General features: G+C 38.1%; 2 protein-coding genes across 4 annotated transcripts in view; one reads left to right on the top strand and one right to left on the bottom strand.

The window, feature by feature from the left end:
- Positions 1-1,747, top strand: part of LOC122243352 (leukocyte elastase inhibitor A) — a 10,564-nt gene extending 8,817 nt beyond the window's left edge. Inside the window, exons 4-6 of the mRNA XM_043000890.2 lie at positions 214-437; positions 649-802; positions 1,111-1,747. Of these exons, the coding sequence (XP_042856824.1) occupies positions 214-437; positions 649-802; positions 1,111-1,238 (506 nt within the window). The 3' untranslated portion in view covers positions 1,239-1,747. The remainder of the gene's footprint in view (positions 1-213; positions 438-648; positions 803-1,110) is intronic.
- Positions 1,748-2,187: 440 nt separating this feature from the next.
- LOC122243351 (uncharacterized) lies at positions 2,188-11,827 on the bottom strand. 3 transcript variants are annotated; one of them, XM_086544735.1, is made up of 4 exons: positions 11,416-11,827; positions 9,692-9,855; positions 6,428-6,585; positions 2,188-6,024 (listed from the first exon to the last, which is right to left on the bottom strand). In XM_086544735.1, the coding sequence occupies exons 1-4, from the start codon at positions 11,606-11,608 to the stop codon at positions 4,911-4,913; spliced, it is 1,629 nt and encodes a 542-aa protein (XP_086400861.1). In that variant the 5' UTR covers positions 11,609-11,827; the 3' UTR covers positions 2,188-4,910. The 3 variants fall into 3 exon arrangements, with proteins under 3 accessions (XP_086400861.1, XP_086400862.1, XP_042856822.1); XM_086544736.1 differs by having other exon boundaries at positions 11,412-11,826; XM_043000888.2 differs by having other exon boundaries at positions 11,403-11,825.
- Positions 11,828-20,000: the final 8,173 nt, after the last annotated feature.

Below are 20,000 nucleotides of genomic sequence, written 5' to 3'. Positions count from 1 at the left end.
AGTAAAGGAGTGAGACAGAAGTTCCGAAGATGTAATCTTGAAGAAGTCTCCATTGATTTCGAAACTATACTTTAGCTTCGTTTGTACACCGGACGGAAGATTAATATCTTTTAACAAGTAGGAGACATTGACATGTGCGACCTTATGGGTAATTAGGCAGGTACTTGCTATAATATATGGTGGGCTATATTATCAAATCCATTTATCTTACAGGCGACGTGCCGTCCCTGGGAGCCAAAATGCTGGAGTTGCCTTACGAGAACTCCAGTGTTTCCATGTTCCTCCTGCTGCCTAATGACATCACTACGGACTCTATCACCGCGAACCTCACGCAACAGACTCTCCGGGACGCCATTGGGTTGATGTCCAAGGAGACCGTGCAAGTTAGCCTCCCTAGATTCAACATGACCACAAAAATTGAAAGGGAACTGAAGCAGGTAAGTTTCTTTCGTTGTTTTGGCAGTAATATTTCGATGATGGTTACTGCTCACGGCGGATTTGTCATCAATAATATTAAAGAGTAATTATGGGTAGTATTACGAGCTAGATTTTTTGCCAGCAGTAATAAGCCATTTTAATAACAATCCAGTCTTAAAGATCCTACAGATTTCCTAGTTTCTGACTTCGGGACTCCTCTCTTACTTCCAGAGTCTGGAGAGCGTGGGCATCATTGACCTGTTCATCCCCGGAACCGCCAACATGACGGCCTTCGATCGCCACGCAGACCTCAGTGTGGATGCAGCCATCCACCAGGCGACAGTCGAAGTCACCGAGGAGGGCACAGTCGCTACGGCTGCCACAGGTCTGTACGCGGAAAGGAACGGGGGGGGGGGGGGGGGGGCAGTATGGAAATGGAAGGAAGGGAATTAGAAGCATAGGGGAGGAAGGGAGGGAAAGAAATAGAGAGCGTAGTTGGGGAACTCAGAAATGAATGTGATCATTAATAGGGCATATTGCCAGAGAATACTAGTAGATCTGAAGCAAATGAGTTATATTTACATATTCTAAATCTAAATTCCGAATGAGTTCCCCCAGCAGGGTAGTAGATAACTATAGGGCCTTCATAGTACATAAAATATGTTTTCTATTTACATTATATTCTCCACGCAGGTCTGATCAACACGAGAGTGGGCATCGGGCACAAGTCCTTCGTGTGTAACCGGCCGTTCGTGTTCCTCATCCACAACAAGGTCCTCGGAATAACGCTCTTCGCTGGCCGGTTCTCCAGGCCTACGTAGTGAGTGCGCGGACGGAATAGGAAGAACAGGGAGTGAAAAGGGAGTGCTAGGAAGGATGTGAGAAAAGAAGAGACTTTGGCGTGGTGTTCTTTTATTATGGAATGTGACAGGAGAGGAGAGTGAATTGTTCGGCATGATGTGCGTCTTCAAGAAGAGAACTAAGTTTGTTAGATACGGAAAACAGTCTTGATATTAATTGATCCACAGATAGAAATTTTAATGTATTAAATTTTCCAGAAGAGAAAGAAGTTTATTTAATGTCCAAAATAAACCTCTTAAATCTATGTGGCTCACGAAGAAACCACTATAACCCAAATTTTTACGAAATGAGTGGCTTTTCATCATGTGTGAAGTAAATGTTGATTTGTAATGCAATCATTCATTATTAAATTCTTCGCCATAAAGAAATGCATGAGAACATGATAGATATCATTTTCGGAATAGGTAACTTATACCTCTGAATATTTATCAGTACTTGAACCTATATAAAATATAAGTATTTTTATTCTCCCGTTTCTTTAATTACCCAAGATTTATGGGCTCTGGAGGAAAGTGGGCTGCGCATGTTTTGTTCATGTCATGCACATGTGTTCTTGTCGACGTTTCTCAGCAGAGTAAAAATTTAATGACTGACTAACTGGGTGTTTATTCTTCTGCAAATTGAATGAATGGAAACTTACTATTTACAAGCACATTATCAAGAAACTATTTACACCAAACCTTGAAAAAAGAAATCTATGGACATTTATTATTATTAATTTGGAAAATTACCCTCAAAATCATTCTAGCAGCAAAAGGATTAGATTAATCAGAATGCCTTGACCTTTCAAGTCAAGACTGGATAATTAGACTTAAGGAGAGTATCATATTGCTGCTTTCATCTGCAGTCATGTTGCAAATCATCCAATTTATTTTAAAGGGATATTGTGGATAATGTTAATCAAATGAATTTTATTAACACAAATATTTATTCTCAATAACTTTGTGACATATAAAAAAAAATCTTGTTTTCTGTTTTCACATATAAATTATATCCCATTGCATATGTCTTGGTAAAATGTCTTAGTAAAACCCCTTCCACGAAAGTTTTATAGGAACACAAATTAGTAAAAATTCACCATGACTACAAAAACACCTACAAAATAAGCATATCAATAATTGTGTCTTGTCTTATATTCCTTTTTGTAATTGTAATATTTATAACAGACATGAAATAATTTTAATATTTCGCTACACTTACAAATTTGAAAAACAACTTGTAAGAAAAAATGTAATACCTTTTCTAATATCGATGTAATATGGGATCATAACATCAGTACTTAATAATAATGATAATGATAATGATAATAATAATAATAACAATAATCAAGAACAAGAGGAAATAGAAAGACAATGCAAAAAAAATCCGTGTGGTCAATAGTACTCACATGCAATTTCTCTTATCACAAATCCATGGACTAAAGCTGTATGGATTATGTACTGAGCATATTCAATCTCCAGTTTTTGGGCTTAATCAATCAAAGCACACTACTTGAATAATAATGAGAAAGTAAGAAAAATAGCCTGATGGTTTATCTAATTCTCAACTTATCAGTACACATACAAGGGGGAAAATTAACTGTCCCTCCAAAACTTTTGTGTTAATTCATATCAAGGTAATAATGACCCTAATTGCCATCATTTGAGGATTGGGGGGAAGTGCCAAATGAAAATATTACAACAAATATATGGGAGAAAAACAACAAAATAAAAACTAGAAAAACAACAAAAACAATGAAAACTATAAAATCTGCAGACACACATTTTCCCATAAAACTACACTTATATTTTAGTTGATCTTCATTTGCTTGGAAATATCTTTGAAGATTGATTCAAAGAAGCTCTGTTCGGAAGTTATTTTCAAGTGATTTTGTTCTCTTATTCCAGAAAGCATTTACAACTGGTTATTAAAGGCCTTCTCACAGTAGTACTAAAAGAAGTTTTATAAATATTTTTGTAAAGAAATTCTCTGGTCAAGTTTTTACACCTCTTTTAAGTAAACACATACTAAATAATGTAACAAAATTTTGAAATTGTTAAGTTATAACATTGCTTCTTGACTCTGTCACCTTTGAAATCAATTAGCCTTATAGTTGACTTTATAAAGATGTGACCTGTAAAAAGCAAACTAGAATCCCATGCTGGCACACACAAAGGCACAACAAATAATTTCACCAGGCAAGACATGACTAAGGCTTCAACACGAGTACCCACACAAAAGACAGATATCATTGTCTAATGGAGATCATATATAACCTGAGTGGTAGTTAAGGCCTAGTATATCAATAGTAATATTTTATTCGTACTGTATTTCAAAGACTGACCTCTCACTAAATAATAAGATTGCTAAAAATGAATAAGTTGAATAGCAAAAAGACTCAATAACCAGCCATTGACTTCTCTTAAAAAAATGTATGAAATAAATTTTGATACTAAATTTCATCATACAGTAAGGCTTGGTAAAACCAGAAGTAAATCTTGTTGATCATGATACGACAGTTAAGTTTTCTGATATACTACTTGTATTCATGCATACTGTAAACCTAAACTGAGACCAATAACAATGACACAAACAAAGGAATGTGTTCAGGAAAATCAGTTCAAGTAGAAATAGTCTTAGCCTATTGCTTGGCGGAAAAAAAAAGTCCAATATTCCATGAACAAATATGGATGCCATCAAAATCAAATCAACTGTGCAAGAAGCAAGTCAGGAAAGAATCGACAGCCACATTATCATAAACTAAAAGCAGGGTTCTTGTAGGTATCTGAGAGAGGTGCAGGAGTTCCCTCACATTCATTAACTGTGTTTTTAGACTTCCCGTTTTCCCGTCTAAAGGGTTATCTGTGGGGACAAGTTGATGTTCCTACAAACATGGGAAAATGAAATAATTCTACAGTTGAAGTGTCTGATGCTCCTGTTTGACTTTCTAAAAAGCCTTTTTTTGAAGATTCAAGAGCTAAATAAAGTGAAATAAACTGTGGAAATCAATTATTATCTACATTAATTATTTGAAAATGAATAGACACACAGACAGACACACACAGACACAGAGTGTGTGATTGTATGAACATAGTTGTGTGAATATAAGCATAAGCATGGGTATGATGATGTGTGTATGTGCATTTCCATGTAAATCCCAGCACTTGCCACCTAAATAGCCCTTGACCAGTCATAACTTAAAATAACGAGCAAAATTTTTTTTAATGAATGAAGATAGTGAGTAATTATGTGAGAGGATTTCACAAAAGCCTTGAGTCGGACACAGACGTTACAACTGAAGTCTAATCGTTGCACTTCTCGAGGAGGGAAGTACCTCCTGTACTCCCATTACTCTGTTTGCACTGCACTATTGTTATCTATATAATAAAAAAGTAGACACATTCATCTTGGTACCCTAAACTTCAATCTTCTTTCTGAACATTAGAAGGTACTAGTGATCTAATCAAAATATAACCAATTTGTGAGGTGGTGGTGCCTCAGGCAGATATATCTATATACATAATATTGGCAATCTAGAATAGACAAGCTATGATACAGTACAAATGCTATGATTCTTTATTATAGTTTATATATTTATAAACCTAATTTCTCCTTTTGTTCACTGGCATAAAAAACATTTATTAATGAGGACATCATGCCCATGAAATTTTTAATGCAAGCTTGTTCTTCTTTATGTATTTTTGGAAACCATTATAATCACCAAATGTTATTTCTTGACAATCTATAAGATTCAACTCAGAAAGTGGGTTGTTCAGATGAATTAATGTCCAAATTGATACATTATCTATATTATTGCAGAGTGTTAAACTAAGAAAACTCAGATGGGGAAGTTTTGTTGTCTGCATGACATCTAAAAGTATTTCATTTGTGAGAAGGTCCTGACCCATCACAGAAACCTTTTCTAAAAGAGGGGAACCAAGTGTTAATCGTAGGCACTCAGCTGATATCTGGAACTCTAAAGATTCCAGGATGTCATTTGGAACATGACTCAAGTTGAGACTCTTCAGGTTATTGAACTTAGGCTTACTCTTTTTGTTCTTGAACTCTTTGGATACTTGGCCACTATGACAGTAGGTATTATTTCCATCAAGCTCCAAAATTTGCAGCTCAGGGCATAAATGGCCTATAAGTTCTACATTAATTTTCTGTACATTTTGTAGATGTAGACGACGTAAACTTTCTCCATGACACTGGAGAAGAGGAAAAATTTGCTCATAAAAGTCAACATGCACATCATCACTCAAAGTCAACACTAGATCAATCACATTCTTGAGTTTAGAGATGGGTAAGAAGCTGTTACTTTTCACATTACTAATATCTCTGAGGTACAGATACTGAACTGAAGGACAGACACTTAAGGCAGTTGTAATATGTTCTGCATCTGCAAAGACCCCAAAGGCTCCACCGCCAAATTCGTCACTCTGCACTGCCCTTAGCTGCAATGGCCCCAACTCTTGTATGTCCCCACCAAGGACCAAGGCCTCCTCAGCCATTCTCTGTCTGCTTTCAACTAATTTTGACACAGAAAATAACAGGGTAGAATGCACAATTTCCTTTAAATTTGGCATATTAATCAAGGCACACTGAATCCCTTTGGGAGTTACTACTGTTCCATATAAATCTAATTTCAATAGAGATTGTGATATGTGTGTTTTCTCAGAGGGATGTATGGTTGACATCTTAATGCCATGACATAGACTTGATATGCCAATATCAGTTACATCAGTATCTGCAAGATTCAGAACTCTGAAAACAAGTAAAATGAAATATTAATCTTTTAAAGTAAAGAGGAACATTATATCTATATATGCAAAGATGTATGGATGTATGTATATATGTATGTAAGGTTATGTCTGCATATGTCTTTGTGCATTGGCATCTTATGTGTATGCATCTATCAACCATATTTGTTTAGTGTATGTTACATATGTAATTGTGGTCTTATCTAAAATGTATGCTTGATTTTTTTTAAGTTCATTTTTAAGAATCAAAATGTTACCTTCTAAAAAAATATTCTCAGCTTCTTATATCATCAAATCGCAGTACAAGTAGAAACCATATTTCAATAAACATTGATCTTTCTTTCTTTTCAAATTTCCTATTTCAGGTGTTATGTATTCAAGACTAAAGATGATAATTTCAGCATTACCTTATGTGTTTGGCATATGCACCCATGACACTTAGAGTCTGATCAGCAACATTGGTCTGTGATAAGTCGACCGTCTGTAGGAGTTCTAAGTTTATAAATATTTCATTCACCATTTTGCGAGGTAGATTCCTGCTTTTCAGTCCTAGGTGACGTAGCTTCTGGAAAAAAAAAGCAAAATCAGTTAATATCACTGACTTATTTTACTATACAGAGGATGTTGATGATCTTTTTTTTTTCTTCTTTTTTTTTCTTTAGTTTTACATTTTCAAAAACAAAATCATTTAAAGATATATATATAATTCTAATATTTTCAATCCTTACCAAAGGGCAACTTAATAGGTTACATATAATATTAACCTTTCAGTTATGGGCATGTTTTACTTGGTGGCATCACTTCCATCCCAAATTTTTTGTATTATTGAAAACACAAGCAATCTATCTTTTTAATTGTAACTATGGGTAACTAAATGTTAATTAGTATCACAGTGCTATTACACCAAAAATAGAATCACATAGAAAATAATAGCAAACACACATCTTAAGATGCCCACCCATGGCCATACACTGTAAGACGGGCCGTCAGAAAGATTAACCCCTAAATGATGTGCATACTATGTTTAGTCATGCTCAGGTGAAGACATAGCAACCTGTGCCACTTCAAAAAAAAACAGAAAATTTTAATTTTTTAAAATCACATAATGTTCCTTTTGATCGGTAGATTCCAAAAACATTACTATTTTTTTAGAAGATTGCATTAGAGAGGATAGATCTTCATCATGCATCTTCATTTAAGCTTAGATCTAAATGGAGAAATAAATCTAAAAAAAAAAAAAATGGTGATGCAATTCATAAACAAATCTAATGCTGGTGGTTGAACCTGGTGCTGGCCCTCCTATGGCAACAAAATTATCAAAACCAGGGAAGTATATAGTTATAAGGAAACCCTCACAGACTTTTCGTAATTTACTGAGTAGTCACATCCTGTAGCTTTGAGTTAGGTGATGTGTCTTTCTTTTTCAAATTGCTTTTGATGATAGCCCACTGGTTTTCTACTGGCTCAGATCTGGTGGACTGTCAGGATTGTGATTGAAGAATGGCATGCAACAATCTCAAAGTCATTCATTAGCATTTTTTGAACCATCCTCCATGAACATGTTGGCATTGTATTTTTCTTTTGATTTTGGTAAGGGGTTACACTGTAGCTCGAGATAATTAAAACTGTTCATCTTCTCACCATAATACAAAAAAATATCATACCATCAGGAAATTAGGGTGTTTTACAGTTTGCTTGGCACAGCAGGGTTCCAAGAAGTTGCTGCCATGCCTACAATACACATATTTTACTGAGATGTCAAATACTGCAAATGTTCCCTCGTCTGTCCAGAGCACCTTCCTCCTCTGGTCCATCTTTAGTGTTTTTTGGTGGAAGTCACCCTTCATGACCTGGGGGCCCTGGTAACCTTGGGTTTTGGGACTGCAAAGTAACTACCAAATCCTAGCTTCTTCTTAAAGATCACTGAGCTAAATGTAGAGCCACACCAACAAGGAGTTTGAAACTTTTTCCCTTAAGTCCCCTTTTAGAAAGACCTAGAACAGCATCCACTTAATGCTTAATAAGCCTCACGGTTCTAGCTGATAGCTTAGACTGCTCTCCAGGCTGGTGACTGGCACCCCCTTTGTAAACTTTCCTGGTCCACCTCTGAGCACTTCGAACACTGCAATATCCTTATTACTTTTCCCCTTCTTTAGTAAGATATCTATCTGTAAAGGCCACTTTATATGGCTTTGTAAGACCCTGGCTGGGGAAGGGAGGAAGGTGAGTGGTGCAGGACCATAGAAAGTTAGCAAACTTCCTCCTATGCACTAGTGAATGAAAAGCAGTAACTGCTCACATATGGAAGGGCAGTGACAAAGGAGTTTCTTAACACATTCTGGTATGATATTCAGATGAAGAAAATAAGGCAATTTATGGTGCTGCAGGCCTTTTCATGCCAGGTTCAAACACCAACACTATATGTGCATGTGAAATATTTGTGAAATATTTATCATCAAGTTGCAATAATGAAACAGATGTTATTATTAACTCTTTAAAAAGTTAGGAAAAATAAATACCTTACATTACCCAAATTACTGTTAATGGTTCAAAGGCATACAATATTGGAAAGGTGCAGTCTCGAGCCATAACCCACCATTGCGGATTTTATGAATGACAATGTAGTGAAGCTATTACAATATCATGACAAATTTCAGTTTATAAAGCAACTTCTTAATTTCATTAATTCATTGCAATGGATGCAATACAATGTAATTTTATCATCTGACCTGATATGTCAGTTCTCTCTTACCTTATGAGGTGTCAAGTCATCTAATTGCCATCTAAAGCTCAGTTGATATGAGTTTCTGTAATGTTCTATTGCCATTAGGCTTCATTCTATATCATTAATCAAATAAATAAAATATTTATAAGGTAATAGACAACAATTCCTACCAAGCAAAGAATAATTGAGCAGTGACAAAAAATCTCCCAAGTGGGCCTAGAAAAAATGAAATTATGGTCACGGAATATCTTTAGAGAGCCATCTTTTCCCGTTTCCTTTTTTTTTTTTTCACTTTTACCCTCTAATTTCTTACCTAACTTTAAACTCCAATATCTTATCTATGCAATCCATTCATTTTTGAATTACGGGGAAAAAAGTGAGCAGTAGGGTGCTTTTCTGCGGTAGCTCAGGTCATGATGAGGCTGAGACTGTTCTCATCTTATTGCTAAAAAGAATGTTCCAGACCCTTTCCCTCCCTTTTATTTCAATTTCATATTTGGGGAAAGATGCTAAAAGACATGTTTTGTCATATTTTTCTCTATGAGGTAATAAATTAATAGAAAAAAAAGAGAGTACCAGTCTGAACTCCTCTTTCTTTAACACATTCATACTGGATGACATGCTATCACATCATGATCTCTCCCTCTCAATACACACTTTACATTGTTACATATGTATGTGGTCATTGCACTTATATTTGTATTCTTGACTTGTCAAAAAAAAAAATTCTTCTCAGCTTCTCATAAAATGAGGCAAGTGAAAATCGCCTAAAATTATATTTACATTATATATGATATAACCGTTATCTTAATTTTGTGTTCGTCCTGCAGCAACTGAAACCCAACCTAAAAAAATAATACTAATACTAATAATAATAATACTAATAATAATAACAATATCAATGACAGAAAAATCATACCAAAAAAGAAGCAAATCTCAAGCTTACTTTGCAACGCTGAGCCAAGAGTGATAAGATGTAACTGAACTCCGAGGTCTCCCGGCTTAGCTTCAGCCGCTCCAGGTGATACAAGAGAAGCAGGTGAAGGTGATGCTTTCTGAGCTTGCCAGAGGCATTCAGCTCCTCAATTATCATCTCAATTAACGTACTCGCTGCGGAGAGGAGCTAATGAAATAGGGAGCCTAATGGAGAAGTGATTCCAAAAGATGGCCTTAAAAGAAAGATTCTTTTAAAGTTATTCTACTTTTTAATGAACTTGCAAATTGAAAAGTGATTTTTTTTATTACTGAAAAATTATCAAATTTCTTCAACAAAATTATTCTGAGGCACAGTATCACTAATACATAGTAGATGTTACCAAAATTAATATCATAAAATGTTTTTTCAACATAAAAAGTAATACAAAATTCAACAACAAAGTCTCCAGATGTTAATTTACACTCATTATATAGTAATTGCAACTTCAGGCCCTGAATAATAGTAGATTAATTTTCCTTAACTTGTGCTTTACTGGTATAACACACACATCAAATATGGAAGGTCAAAACATGGGACAAAAAGGCAGGGACATCACCACAGGGTATCTGGGGACCATATCCCTCATCTTGCAGTGGGTGCCTAGGGTTGTTTTTTAGAAATTCACAATTCACTACAACCCTACCCCCATATCCTTAACCCATTGTGGACGGGTATCATGACATACATGATGCAAGAGCTTTGGCCTGACGATGGGTGTCATGATGTACAAGATGAAGTTCGGGGATTTTGGATCACTGTGCTATTTTATTGTGCTATGAGTATGGAGTGAGTGATGATTACAATTTCAGTAATAATTACTATAATTACCATAATACAAAGCAATCCTAACATCCAAAACCTAGATGGCACCACTTTCTTCTAGCACCAGCAGGAGAGAGAGCCTTGAATGGCACCCATCCACTGTCTCCAGCAAGCACTATTTTTATAGAGCGAAAGCACACCGCAAATTTCCGACCTCTTGCTCTAAAGTACCGCCGATGAAGAATGTACAGGCAGAATGACAAGACTCAAACCATGCCCAGTGTCTAAAATATGCTCCTGTGCTAACAGGGATGCCTTTTACTGTGGCACTCATAGTCAATAGCACAGGTTTCCTTCCTCTTCCCTTCCTCTTCATGTTATTTTCATTGTAGATGGTTATATGTTTTGTATTCATTCATGACTACATAAATACAAAAAAATAGAAATTGCTATTTGTCCTCCCATAAAACAGTGATACCACTGTCACACTGGGTAAAAAGAAAATAATGAGCTAGAATGGATCCTATACTATAGTACTGCTGTATTGACAGAGCTTGTCATATGGCACATATAAGTCTCTAAACACAATAAAATAAACAAAAAATAGAACACAAAAATGGCCCTAGTTTTACAATGAGTGGCTGAAAGAGAGAGGGAAATGTCAAAGTATATTACATGAAGCTGCCCCGCTCAGAAATAAAACCCATCCTGAAGAATGGGCAAGCGAATCTATCCCCCGTCCACAATGGGTTAAGTGCCTATCCATTGAATTTATCCTGGTGATGCTCCTGCAAAAAGATGAAATAGAAATATCACAAAGAGGAAGATTGAAAATAGATTCAGAGAGAAAAGGACAAGCGTTCATTAACAGAACCTCGGTTGTACGACATAAGGCCACATGATGACAAATTTGACATACCTCTCTTACTTACGCAAATCCTCAAAGGGTCCAAGAACAAAGATGAGGCTCTTGCTCTGACTGAGCCAGTTTTTGATGTAGTCTTGGCACCAAAAACTGTCCATGTTGACTGTGATGTTGCGGACACATTGCTCTTTCAGGGAGCCTGGTGGTCGTGGCTGTGGCATCTTCAACTTCTGAGAAGAGATAAATGCTAGAGTATGCATTATTTTCACTATTTCTCCTTGCCAAAGGATGTCATTTGAAAAAGTAGAAATGATATGGATATCTCGGAGTTACTTATATAATAGGTTATTTGTAATATCTACATATCCTGCGTAGCATTTGTGATGAAAACCCGTTCATAATCCATAAACCAAATTATCTAAAGTAGAACATGATTTGAAAGTATATGACTATACTGTTGCACTGGTTCAAACACCTCATTATCCCTTATTGGCATATTCTAATTATGCATGTCCTAGGACTTTATGCCATGATAAATTATGCATATGTTGTTTATGAATGAATGGGGGTCATTACACAATGCCATTTCCTTTCCATCCACTGTACTTTTAATTTCAAAAAGATAAAAACAGGACTACACATACTTTTTTTTCCTGTTGACAGACATGCGACTAAGCATCATGTCTAATGGCAACAAGTATATTGTATAATGACAATATATTAATTAATGGGCCTCCTCCCAACCCCCCCCACCCCCTTACCCACCCACAATCCATATCCCCCCCCATCCCCCCCCCTACCCCCTCAACCTTAACCCTATCGGGTACCCCACCCTTATCCCCCTCCCCATCACCCCCCCCCCATCCCCATCCCCCTCTCCCCTCACACTCACCTCCGTGGATATCTCCTCATACTGGGATTATAGAGCTCTCTGAGAACACCTGCCCTGGCTGAACTCTGCGGCCTCAAAGAGGCCTTGGGGTGCATAGGGTCGAGAGCGAATTCTGGCACGATTATGAGTCACTTTAGCATTAATGCGATATAAGAATAGTAATATGTGTAAATACTCGTTAACTCCAACGATTATGGAAGTTTGTTGGACTTTGGTGGTGTGTATATTTGGAAATGGGGAGGAGTATAAGGGCGTGTATAGATGAGGGAGAAATAATGGTGAGCGATGATTACAGTGATACAGTATATATAGAGTGGATTATGAGTATACGGTAGGGATAGAGTTCGAGAACGCGATTAGATGAAACAAACAAAAGGGGCTGGACGGAACTCATATCGAGCAGGTTCTTCATAAAGTACGGGTATCGTGAGGAATGGTTGAAAAGAATTAGCGTTGACAATGATATGATAGTGGTTCTCAAAGATACTATTGTGACAAGATATGATGGAATTACTTCTGGAGCGTGGTTGGTGGATTGATATAGAATGGATAGTAGTAAGTAATGGAATGTGTATTGAGGGCCATGTAATGTGGACGGAACGGTGCAGAATTTATTAGTGGATTCGTTGGTAGCGCAGGGATGGGGTATTGCTGGGTGATTGTGGGGTGTGTGGTTAATGGGTGATGTGGGGGTGGTGGGTGGTGACGGGGAGAGGGTCACAGGCCGGAGCGAGTAGGTGTCTTTCTACGACGCATAGCGGGTCACGCGGGTCGTTGGAGAGTTCTCTATGAGCCACACTCTATGTGTGTGTGTTGCGTGGAGTGAGTGCGGTCTCTAGATATATTATCTTCTCTCCTTCTTCTCTTTCTCTATTCTCTTATTGTCTATATATCTTATATCTATTCTATATCTATATTCTATCTATTCGATTTAATCTATCTCTAGTTGGAGGTGTTTGTGAGGGAAGTGTTATATTGGATGATAAGGGGGGCGGGGAGGGGGGGGTGGGGGGGGGGGGGTAGTGAGAGTAGCGAGAGGTTATCTATGTTAGTTGTCTCTGATTAAAAAATGGGTGAATTGTTGGCGGAGTAGGGGGGGGGTAAGGGTAAGGAGGGGAAGCTGTTGTGTGTTGTTGGGTGTGCGGTGTGTTGTTGAGGTTAGAGAGGTAGATTGTAGAAAGGGGTGGGGGGGTATTTTGTTAGGGTTTGATTGTGTGGGAGAGGTAGCGGATGTGGGGGGTGGGTTTAGTAGGGAAGTGAGAGGGAAAGGGAAGAAGTGACGGAGGAAGCTGAAGTGGGGGACGTGGAATGATCTCTGTGAGGGCGGGGCGGTGTGGGACATGGGTGAGAGGACTTGGAAGAAGGGGGGGGGTGTGGGAAGGTCGGGGAGGGATTGTTTGATCATGTAATGGTATGTAGATGTATGTATGGTGTGTTGTGCTTATTAGTGTTTATGTTTGTCTGTATGTATGTGTGTGTCGGTTGTGTCGTATTTGTTGTACGTATGTATGTCGTGTCGTCTGTGTGATTTCGTGTAGTTTGTGTTGTGTGTGTCGACTGTGTGTGGGTCACTGCATGGTTGTGTGGTGTGTGGGTGTGTCATCATCGATGTGTGTGTGATGGTCAGTTCATCAATGACATACATATATATTACAATATAGGTAATATATACTACTCATATACATTCATATATAAATATATATATATAATTGTGGGTGTGTGTACAGTGTGTGTGTGTGTGTGTGTGTTAGTATGTTTCTAACCATCATTTATGCATTGACTTTTTGCAGTCATTTGGTGTGTGTGTATGAGAGTGTATGTGTGTTCTAATTCATCGTGTTAGTATTTGTGTGTAGCGTCTGTTGTTGTTATCATGATTATTTAGCTGTGTCGTTGTATGTGTGTGTGTGTATATATTCTGGAAATATATCTATTTTTTATTCTTTCTTATCATTACGTGATTCTTACTTTAATCACATGTTATCTATAGTTTTTTTGTGTATCCTACTTCTTGTGCTATTATGTAGTTTTCATATATTTTCTCGGCATGATTAGTTATTCATTATTAAAGCATTAATCATTGTATTTACATTATTGCTATATTTAGGTGAATAAGTTATTTTGGTGTTTGGGGATGATTATGATCTTGATGAAGATATTTGTTGAGAATGGTTTATGTGTATGTGAAGGTGTGTGTATGTTGGTTGTGAGGGTGATGTTGTTTGGGGTTACTGTACTTACTATTATTTGTGGTAACACTATGTCGCATAGAGGACCCTCAATTTATAAGAACAATTATAGTAGGTGTATTATGTTAAAAATATAATTGACAGTTACATTCACATTCACTTCTAGGATCTGTTTTATAGAAGACACGCATGTCAAGATAATTAATGATATAATTTCACGTACAATCTGTCTCTTGTATATCTATAGATTTTAAGATATATATGCGATGATAGGCTAGAATGGATTATGTATATATTTATCACTCAGCTACAGATTGAACGATTACACACATCATCACAGACTTTTGTCGTAACGATCACTCACTACACGCACGACCACATGATGTATTTACAAAATCAGCGCGATCACAAACATATACAGTATCAATAATTCAATATTAGTTTATGTAATTTAGATTTATGACATTTATGCGTATCTAGTAAGTGAGGGTTATACACGGGTATTACATAATGACTTTGGTAAATGATGGCGCGGCGACGACCACTTACAGTAGTGGGTCTGAGATTTGGTGGTAGATTGGTGTACGTGGAGGTGGTTGATGTGGCGTAGTGTGATGGAGTCTAGTGTGTGTGAGGTAGGACCTGGTTGTGACTGACAGCTTGTCAGTAGTGCGATGGTACAGAGGTCATGAGGAGATGATTTACTGTATGTGTATCAGAGAGTAGTCATCGCGTAGTGTTCGATGGGTATGATTTGGTGAGACGTCTGTAGGATGAGAGATAAGTATGAAGTTGTACAGATCGAGTGCAGATGACTGATGAGTGAGCTGATCTCTCTGTGTATGAGTCAGATGTGGTGTGTTTTGTTTGTGAGCTTGGTCGTGGAGATTTCTAAGTTTGGTGTGTGTGGTGAGTGAGTGAGTGAGTGAGATGCATGAGTGTGTGCGTAGAATGACAGACATTGAACTACGATTTCTGCTCTGTGCATAATACAAACCCAAAAAGATTTATCTAAGGGGACCTCTCTATATTGTTTACATCTGCGAATGTCATTTCTTTTCAGATATTCTAGTATATTAGACACTACTACATCATGACTTTACGTCCACTAGAAAGAGCGAAATAAAAAGTACACAATAAGCAAAACTGTGGTTCAAACCGGAAGCAGATCGACTTGGCGTCGCTGACTTCGCTACTAAGACGGCGAAACGCACTACAAACCAAGAACAAGGGTGAGGCGACACTTCGTTCCAGTTTAATGCGAACCGATGAGAATAACATCTCCGATATGAAAAAAACATTCACACACATTCGTCTCATTTATAGTACTGATAATAACTTAAGTGAATATAAGTGATTATTCCGCTACAAAGTTTTTTATATCTACCGTTCTCATCCAGGTCACATTGCCAAGTATCACAGTACCGTGACTCCCGTGGTGCGCCTCAGCGCTTGCACTTGCTAGTCTAAGCTTACACCTACATTGGCTGGGAGAGGCCCTCGTGATGCGCCTATTTAACTTTCTTCGACACTCACATACAATGACATCTTCAAGGATGTTCTTGGAGGTCCTAAGATCTCTAGCTACTGTCCTCTAGAGTGCGCTCTATTGAGACAAATTTACGGAGGCTCATGGCTTATATAGTGGTACTAACAATGCAACAAGAATAATTAGTGTGTATTATCTAATCCACTGTTGGGATTAACCGCGTCGTAATCGCAGTGTAGCGAGATGACTATACTCAATAGGTATATTTATAATCCGTATGGATTATCCCTACGCTCTTGTTTGTCATCGCGCGATGGGAAGGGTTGTTAGATCAACTGCTGTCAGCATCTTAGGTGTACATTTTATTCTTTCTGTGGGGGGTGATGTGGTCTTCGCACTAAAATTCAAGTAACACAATGACTACTGAGTTCATAACAAAGTCAAAGGCGTCTCATGTGATGCGGTGTACTCATAGTGGCTTCTGAATTATGCAGAGTTTCAGGCGTTGTTATATTACAAGGATTGATACGTAATGTAGCAAATCTTGAGGAATTGATCGACGGGTATAACACACTGACAGCACATACTACGAAACTGTGGATTGCATACATGATGGAGCGGGTTTCGACGAATGGTGTGTGTGGATTGCGTTAGTCTGTTGCGAATAGTATTGTTGGAATGATGAAATGCTCTATTGATATCTGAGATGGTAATGTCAATGTCTTTGGGTACTTTATAACGTAATACAGGTATGGTGGAGATAGAGTGTAGAGCCACATCTAGAGTCTAGGGGGATATTGTGAGGAGGGGTTGAGGATGTCGAGATGATCAAAGGGTGTGACTGAGGTATGTGCAGCGATGAGTCACACTTTATCCAGAAAAACTGGACTTTTTAACACACATTCGGGAGGCAAGGGTTCGAGTTCATGGTGAGTGAGTAGGGTAGGGCGGAGAAGCACAGATGGTACGAACTGAACACAACTATTGGATCTACATGTCTTGATTGTGATGAGTGTATTTCATTTCGTATACATGCTGTAGTCTTATGAGAGGTACGTCTGTCCAGGTTGGATCATGTTATGATCTTATTCAACATTCTGGTCTGGGACTAGGGTGTACTAGAGAGTGGAGGGGATGCACATGAGTGAACAAAGATTGTGTGTCTTGTCGAGAGTTGGTTAGTTAACACGTCACTCATAGATTCGGGGAACTACTCAGTGGGTAGTGTGACACATACTTGGGGATATGGCATGACATCAGTACTTGGGTGTGTTGTGGTATCTCGGGGTGATATATTGTATTCAGATACTGTAGAGTTTTGGATTCTTGTGGGTATGGAAGTGTAAGACATAGATAAATGTAGTAAGGTGTTTTATGGGTGTGCATAGGGACATCAGAAGGAAGGGTGAATGGGATAGGGAAGTGTGTCGGAGTGGCGTGAGAAGAGGAGATTAGGTGGGTGTAGCGATATCGAGATTGATAGTTCACAGTTGGTTTGTGGCGGATTGATAGATACGGAGAGTGTGTGGGATATAGCGAGGCTGGCTCGCGCAAGAGGTTTGGGGAGTTTATTCAGAGATAATGATATCGGGAAAGTGAGATATATTTCAGTGTGACTACTCATTCAATGTTATTAGAGGTATAGTTGAATCATCTTATTAGAATAGAGAGTATATGCACGTGAGATAGCGGATATGGGAAGATGTATTGATGGACACATGGTGAGTTCAAGAAGGTAAAATTTCACATGAGAGTGGGAGAGTGATGCACACAGAGAATACTAGACGTAGACAGGAGAGTAAAACTTAAGAATGACACAGACATTTCGCATGGTGTAAGACTTGGGTGACAAACTATTATATTGACTGTAGGGACAGGCTGGAGCAAGTGACAGTTGATAGGTGAATCTATTTGCGCACAGCTGGGAGAAGTGTACATTGCGGATATAAATAGAAGAGTGGTGTGGACATAAATAGGGGTTATATGCAGAATGTAGGAATGGGTAAAAGTTTAAGGATTAAACGATACAGACTTTATGACGGTGTACTAGAAACAGAGTGATATTGAATGAATAGTAGAGGAAAGGCGAACTGGGCTCGGACTGATGGTAGAGTCTAATGTGCGGTATTATTTTGAGAGGAAGTAGTGTTAACAACAGTGACAGGATGAACTCATGAGTGTCATGTTACTGAGGGAGAAGTTGGGGTAGGTAGGTGTGGTGAAACAGAAAATACGATATTAAGTAGTGACAGCTCACTATACGGTATAGGGTTCGACAAATATGTAAGTGAGAATATCAGGCATATGTGTTGACAGTTATGTGGAAAGACGAAATAAAGGAAATATAATATAAAAAAATGGTAAGTGTAGACGATAATGTGTGTGTGATAAGCACAAGACAACGGTAAATCGTCTGAAACATCATATTTACTGATAAACGTTGGGAGAGGGTCGGAAATAGACATATGGAAGATGGTCACTACTGATGAAAGCAACAGGGACAGTGGTAAGTGAAATACATAGCAGAAAGGTGATGGAACAGATCACAAGGGTAACGGGATTACAGGTGATTTAGGATAGAGTCATATATGGAGTGCATGAGACCGATAAAGATACTAAAGACGAATTGATCAGGATGGACAATGAGACAAGGCACGAGGGAAGGTTTGAGGTGTATATGTGTAACAGGCAAGTAAAGTAGCTGAGGTCACGTGCGAGACAGGAGAGATTAATTGGATAGGGGGAAAACACATGTGGAAAATTGACTAGTTGGTAAGTAGTGATGGAGCATAGAATATATGGTGGGGATTTTGATGTTGATTGTATAGGGTGTATTGGATAGAGCCAGATGGGAAGATTGATTATGGTTAAGTGCTTTGTTATGATAGATGTAGGGGTTTAATGTTTGAGGGGAAGTAGAATAGCGAGGTTTGTAAGAGGTTACGTAGGGGATGAATGTCGGTCTAATGGGATGGTGGGGCAAATGGAATGGAAGAACACTGCAACAGTTGGGATTTGGCGAAGGGGGTTAGGTGAGTAACAATGGGACATGGAGTATGGTTGTACACAATGAGAGCATAGATTGATAATAGGGTGTAAAAGTTAAACATGATAATTGAAATATAGAATAAATCAAGGTTCAATATGAGACACGGAGGAACGTCTCCATAACTCATTTTGGAGTTATTACCTTGGCATGCAATTGTTGAAGGACAGTAAGTAGGGTTTAGGTGAGAGTGGGAGAACAATGTCTAGCAGACCCACTGTGTGGGTCACAAGAAAAAGAACAAGTATGATATGCACATGGTGCTACAAGATAATGAACGTCATGACAGTCTAATTATAGTGTCGGATCTCAGGGGGCACACAATATACTGGGATACTAATTAGGAAGGAAAGAAATTGATCACAGAGATGAGATAGTAGACATGGAGTAATTGTTGGGTATAGATGAGGAGTCTACGAGACATTTGCATAGGAGGGCGGTTGGTGGGGGGAACACGTCGGGTATGTCAGAGGGGATGAAGCAGGCAGAGGTAGTGATAGAAAAATATTAGGATAGAGGAAGACGTGCAGGTGCAATGAATAGAAAGAAGTTGATGATAGGTTTGATAATAGTATGACCAGTGGGCGAAATGCACAATAATCTAGAAGTTACACATCAAAGTTGGAGGGGTACTTTAAATGAAATAGATAGTATGTGATACTTCTGGAAAACCTTGTCTTTTCAATTTTGAGCAACAGGTACTGCGTAATAGACAGAGGGATATGCAATCTTCTAAGTAGGCCTCTGTAAGAATGTTACCTTAAAAGTTCTGCAACTCCTTGGGTGTCAATAATTCTGAAAGCTACCAAGCATGTCAGCATCAAGCATGGGCATAGCTGCTTCCACCTTCACTTCTGTTGCCTCTGAGCATGTCTATCAGTTCTATATGATATAGTTCTGATGGAAATTGTTCAGTCTCATTTATGTCCTTTTATGCATGGACTAAATAAAGTTGACGTTCATTGATGATCTTTAAATGTCCACAACTAAGTAATAAACACTCACAGTGATTTACCTTAAAAAGTAATAGTTGTCT

The sequence above is a fragment of the Penaeus japonicus genome, unplaced genomic scaffold (genome assembly GCF_977035675.1).
Source record: "Penaeus japonicus unplaced genomic scaffold, GWHDUDI00000001_assembly GWHDUDI00000015, whole genome shotgun sequence".
Taxonomy (NCBI): Eukaryota; Metazoa; Arthropoda; class Malacostraca; order Decapoda; family Penaeidae; genus Penaeus; species Penaeus japonicus.
The sequence above is the reverse complement of the archived record's forward strand: the minus strand, read 5'-3'. Positions and strand labels throughout refer to the sequence as shown.

Excerpts from the sequence above, each read along its gene's own strand:
- LOC122243351 (XM_086544735.1), bottom strand. The coding sequence starts at position 11,608 with ATGCATACTCTAGCATTTATCTCTTCTCAGAAGTTGAAGATGCCACAG. Across the intron at positions 9,856-11,415 it reads TGGACCCTTTGAGGATTTGC|CGAGTACGTTAATTGAGATG; the intron begins GTAAGTAAGAGA and ends TCCTCTCCGCAG. Across the intron at positions 6,586-9,691 it reads TCTTGGCTCAGCGTTGCAAA|AAGCTACGTCACCTAGGACT; the intron begins GTAAGCTTGAGA and ends TTTTTTTTCCAG.